The sequence below is a fragment of the Poecilia reticulata genome, linkage group LG19, assembly GCF_000633615.1.
Source record: "Poecilia reticulata strain Guanapo linkage group LG19, Guppy_female_1.0+MT, whole genome shotgun sequence".
In the NCBI taxonomy this organism is placed as follows: domain Eukaryota; kingdom Metazoa; phylum Chordata; class Actinopteri; order Cyprinodontiformes; family Poeciliidae; genus Poecilia; species Poecilia reticulata.
Window position 1 is genome coordinate 3263191 of NC_024349.1, and position 5601 is coordinate 3268791.

The 5601-nt window shown below is 39.6% G+C and overlaps 2 protein-coding genes across 2 annotated transcripts in view; one reads left to right on the forward strand and one right to left on the reverse strand.

Moving 5' to 3' along the window:
* The window catches only part of LOC103481169 (DNA topoisomerase I, mitochondrial), a 23486-nt gene extending 22294 nt beyond the window's left edge, over window positions 1-1192 (forward strand). Inside the window, exons 19-20 of the mRNA XM_008436468.2 lie at window positions 53-202; window positions 879-1192. Of these exons, the coding sequence (XP_008434690.1) occupies window positions 53-202; window positions 879-981 (253 nt within the window). The 3' untranslated portion in view covers window positions 982-1192. The remainder of the gene's footprint in view (window positions 1-52; window positions 203-878) is intronic.
* The window catches only part of hsbp1b (heat shock factor binding protein 1b), a 7719-nt gene continuing 2921 nt past the window's right edge, over window positions 804-5601 (reverse strand). Inside the window, exons 2-4 of the mRNA XM_008436467.2 lie at window positions 2810-2876; window positions 2589-2715; window positions 804-1768 (exon numbers count right to left, since the gene is read on the reverse strand). Coding sequence (XP_008434689.1) covers window positions 2591-2715; window positions 2810-2876 — 192 coding nt within the window. The 3' untranslated portion in view covers window positions 804-1768; window positions 2589-2590. The remainder of the gene's footprint in view (window positions 1769-2588; window positions 2716-2809; window positions 2877-5601) is intronic.

The following is a 5601-nucleotide window of genomic DNA, read 5'->3' on the forward strand; positions in this document are numbered from 1 at the left end:
TGACACACCGCTAACAGCGTTAGCATTAGCCGTTTGTCCTGTTTGGCGTCAGCATGGTGGACAGGAAGGCGGCGGCGGTGAAGCGCTGTGAGGACCAGCTGCTGAAGATGGAGGTCCAGGCGACGGACAGAGAGGAGAACAAGCAGATCGCCCTCGGTACCTCCAAGCTCAACTACCTGGACCCGCGGATCAGCGTGGCCTGGTGAGCAAAAACCGACCCGGTTCAGTTCAGGGTTCTGTCTTAGCCATTTATCATCTTCTAAGTATTTAAACAAAAGGAAATGTGATTTTTAGGCAGTTTGACTGTTTTTAAGTCAAATGTTGACTCATTCAGGAAATATTTTCTCCATAAATGTGTCCTCTGGGTCAGTGGTGCCAAAACTGACTTATTTTTGCTCACTGGGCTCCAAAAGTTTGTTTTTTTACTTTAATGAAACAAATCGGTTATTTTGTAGAAAAGTAATTTTAGATCAAGTGCAGAAAGTCCTGAAATTTCTGTTTGTTGAAAATACAAACTTCTTCAGTCTCAGTAACTGAAAACATCTGGATCGTTTCAATCAGATGTCCAGATGTTTCTGTTCCTGCTGATTAGGAAATTAAAGCATCGACACCAAAACATTTCTGGGAGGAATAAAGCGTCTCTGATCATAAACTGCTGCGATGATATTCTTTAGTCAAATCTGATCTTCTTATGGAGAAATGACTTTTTAATCGAATGTTATTTTATCTCAGTTTTAAACAAATCGGGTTTGGTTCTGGACTAACGGGTCCAGCAGGTCGAGAATAAAGCCACTCAGACTTGCTTTGCTCAGAAACAGTTTATTTGTTTGGACATTTTGTGTGGAAGTGAAAAGTTTGACGTTTTTCTGCCGGGTCAGGTGTAAGAACATGGACGTGCCCATAGAAAAGATCTACAATAAAACCCAGCGGGAGAAGTTCGCCTGGGCCATCGACATGACGGAGGCCGACTTCGAGTTCTGACCCGGACCGGTTACTTCGTTGGTACTCAGTACTTTATCATCCTGTTTGTTGCTCTGCCTCAATGTTGCTTTAACGCTAATTTGTTTGCTTTTGGCACTTGATTTCAGTAACTGCTGATTGTTGTGCATTTGATTTGAACTAATCTCAATAAAGGCTCATAATTTGCATGAAAAATGTAAATAAAGTTCGTCAGAAGCCTGAATTTTTAAAATGTTGTAAAATGTGATTTTTGATCTTGGTGGAGATGATGGAGCCTCATTTCCTGTTTTTCAATAAATTCATCATGGGAGATGATTTAAGCCGTTTGTTTAGGTGTGAATAATTCATGCAGGAGTTTATTGGCTTTAAACACTTAAAGGGAATAAGATGAGGAGCGACTCTCCTGGTCATTCATGCTGGTGGAAACCTTAGAAAAACACAAAGCACCTTGGAGTTGTTGAGTTTCTTCATTGCTAAGCAAATAGTTACATATTAAGCACAGATTACAAACTTGAGTGTTAGAAGAACAGTAGGAGTGGAATGCGTCCATCTGTTGGGTTACTGGGCTAACTGGTTCTGACCCAGTAGCGTCCACCTCCAATAATCAACCGTCTCTGCCTTAAAGGTTCAGGACACATTAAACTAGTCTATCTTACAATGTTCAGCTCTTCAAGTCATTCACTGGAACCGTTTCACAAAACTCAATATATAAAAAAAGCATTTCACACAACATGACACCAACGAGTCGATTTCAGTGGAAAGGTTCTGCTGCTCCCGGGTCCAGGACCGACGTCGGGCCGCCAGGAGCCTGAGGGGAGAAGAGAAACGGGCTTACGATCCTCCACCACGTGACCAAACATTTCGTTTCCAGGAGTTAAAGTTTCTCTACCAGAAGCTGGTCGATCAGCCTCGGCCTTTTCCTGGTGGTTTATTTAAAATGCTTTGTTTTATTTAAAATTAGTTGGAATTTAAAGTTCTTTGGTCTCAAAACAACATTTTCGTTTATTGTGATAATTTCTGGGACAAGTTGACATCCAGCAGAGTTTGCTGCCGTGTCGGACTTCGTTTTGGTTTCTTAGCTTTATTTCTTTGACTCTTTGTCTTCAGTTAGCTTCACTTTATTTTGTGGGTCTATTAGTTTTTATTAAAGCAATTTTAGTTTTTTGATACTTTGGTTAATTTTTAGGTGCAGCGTTCAAAAAGGTCAAAGTTTATTTTTGTGTGCTAAATCTCAGTGCAGTTATTGTTGAACAAACGGCTGACTGGAGTTTTCTGCTGTCGCCATTTTGGGGGCTAGCGTAGCGTAGCCTAGCGTAGCGTAGCCGCCAGGAGGAACATGGAGGGCTGTGATTTGGGGACAGCTGACAAACTGCTAGTGTGGGAAAAAATGATCAGTTTGAATAGATTCATAAACACAAAAATGAAGGACTTATCTATAATCTTTTAGTTTTATAAAAGCACAATCTAGTTCCAGTTAGCTACAGTTTCTCCCCATTAATTTTTATTCCTGTTTATGAAAATGTTCTCTGAATTTCAGTGTTGGTTGGTTTTAGTTAACCACCATAACCTTGAGCCGGTGAGGAACATGAAGTCCCAGCAGCAGCCTGAAGGGGGCGCCGCTCCCTCACCTTCAAGACGAGCCCTGGCTCTCTTTGGGCTTCTCCGGCGCCGCCTCGATCTCCTCCACGCCGGCCTGGGTCATCAGGTCGGCGATGTTCTTCTCCAGGTCGTCGATGCGTGTGCTCATCTCATCGAGTGAGCAGCAAGTTAAGGTTCATCCTTTAGAGCTTTGGATCAATCTAGATTATTTTTCTACGCTAATCTGCCGCGGCAGCCATGTTTAGGATATTCCTGCCGATGATCTGGTCCGACATCGTCTGGAACTTGTCCTGCATCTGCTGCAGCAACGTCTGGACCTGCAGAGATGAAACCCGCTGGAATTAAAGCTGCGTCTGATTTCTGCTCTGCAGGGAGAATCACCACCACCCAGGACAGGTCAAAGGTCAGCTAGGCATTATTCTGACATTTTTCATTTAATCACTTCAGCTTACTTTAAACAATATTAGAAATACAAATAAATTCCTTTTTAAATGCGTCAGCAGCAACTTTTTATCATTTGTAGCAAAAGATGCAGGTAAAAACGTCCTAAATGAAAAACTCAGGTCTTTCTGACCTGGAGATTATTTTATGTTAACTGGATGAAAAGGTGAGTTTTCTTGACCTAATGTGAACCAGGTGAAGTTAAAACCCACTTAAGTTCTGGGTAAAACAGATTTACAGTTTTTTTTCATCTTGAATACAAAATGTTGATATTTTTGTGCCCTGCGACAGACTGGCGACCTGTCCAGGGTGACCCCGCCTCTCGCCCGAAACGTTGGCTGGAGATGGGCACCAGCACCCCTCCCGACCCCACTGAGGGAAAAAGGGTGCAAGAAAATGGATGGATGGATATTTTTGTGCCGTTTTGGCTTCATTACTGCTGACGGGTTTTCAACAAACGGCCTGTTTTTGATTGGTTGAGATGAATCACTTCACTCACGTCATGTTTCACCTGCAGGGCGGCGCTACAGATACAGAAACCAGACAAATCCCATATTTACAGTAATTCACCTCTTTCTCTTCCTCTTCAGAAAAGCTGCATGTTTTTAGATTTAAAACGTCTTCAGGAGCAAACGGTAAAATTCCTGGTTTATTTGCTCGGCCTTGGAGAATAAATCGGATTCTTCTCCCGCTCCACAGAACCAAAGCCTCGGGTCACTTTCTTTTTATAAAAGGACAGAAAAACGCTCATCGGCTTGTTTCCATGCCGACGATGGAAAAGGTGGGTAACTATGGAGATGCGTCTTTAATTCACCTCTACAGGTTCACATGAGAGCCCATTCTGTCAGTTACCGATCGCTAATCTTACTCTGTTGCTAAATACATAAATAGTTTCTGCTAATTTAGACTTAAACAAAAACTAATTGATAAATGCAGAAAAAAAAAACTGATTTCAAAACTTACATAATGACGGCAGGACACATCAAAGCAGTGCGTGAAAAGTAAAACCTTTTCCTGTCCTTTATGCTCAGATCTGATGAAGAGCTGAAGCTTCATCAGCCGAGGAAGAGGAGGGTCAGAGTCGTGTCCTCACTCCATCCAGCCACCGAGTTTCCACAGCAACAGGTTGCTCAGTATTTTAAAAATGGCAGCAAATTGATTTGATTGGCAGGTTGGGTAAAAACGGTCAAGGTGACGGGACCAGGAGTTTCCCAAAGGGTCAAACTGNAAGAGAGAGAGGAAACGAGACCTGGAGGTTAGGCCCATGAAATGTAGCAAATGTATCTAAATTGTAGCAACCTTAAAAGTAGTTACTTTTTTAGTTGTTGTTGATGATGGCTGTCTATTGATGGAATTACTGTGTATTTTTAGTCCAGGACACTCTCTCCTATCTCATGGGCTTGGACACTCATCCAATCTGAGGAGAAGATGGAGTTCTTGTTTCTTTAGATGTCCCAGGTGGTGCAATCTGACCAGATAAGTACATGACTAATTAAGGCTAATATATTTGCAGATTTTGTTTATTTTAACTTGAGATTGATGATGTTGTATATGTAGTTTTGATAGGAGGAATCCAGTGTGTCTGCTCTTTTTTTCTTGGGTGATGTTTGTTATCTATGTTAATCAATCTCAAACCTTTGTTTAAACAAAGTTTCATTTTTACTTTATTCATTCATAAATCAAATAGATGTTTAAAAATGTCATGTATATTAATTTGTCTTTTTTTGTTTTGTCTTTTTTTTTTTTGTTTTTTACTACAGAGTCTGTGATGTGTCACTCCAGATTGGATGCCGAAGAACTACTTGGCCAAATAAAAGAGCTTTGGAGAAGAAGCAGTTTTTTATATTGTTTCAAATAGTTTTTCATATATGTATATATTTAAAATAGTTTCATTTATACTGGAGAAACAGCAATATGTAAAATTAGATTGGATGTCTGAAAATAGAAATTAATCAAATCAAGTAGCTTAAAAAGAGATGTAAAACTTTTTTTATAGTTTCAAATACTTTTCATATATGTATATGTTTAATAGTTTCATATTTATAACAAGTGGATCATTATGGCAGAAGCCATAATGTTTCGCTTGTGAAAGTAAAACTGTTGGGTCTCATCTTGACACTCAGAAAACAACCCTGAGTGCCACACGGCCAGACAGGACACATGTAAAACAAAAAAAGATAGCAAAATATTTTTATTGCAGAGGCATCCAATCCAATTTTCAATTAAATTTGTTGTATTCTTTAAATGTTGTAATTTTTGTTCACTGTAATCTTCACCTGTAAAAAGTTTGTAGAAATCTTTAACAAAAGTTCAATATATATATTTTTAAACTGTGACCTGTTTGTGTGTTTTTTTTTAATTAAAATTTTTATTTGTCACAGTCATGAAGTCCATTAACATACCTTTATAAGTGACCATATTCACTGATAAATACATTTACAAATATTTTATTGATTTCAAAGAGGAATTAAGAGATAATTTTGTCTCCACCTGTGTCTAACTTGAATGACAGATGCAGTGTTCAATTATTACAGAGCAGGGCTGAGCTGGCATTTAGAACTACTTGCTGAATGGAGTAAGTCAATGATGGACAACATGTGA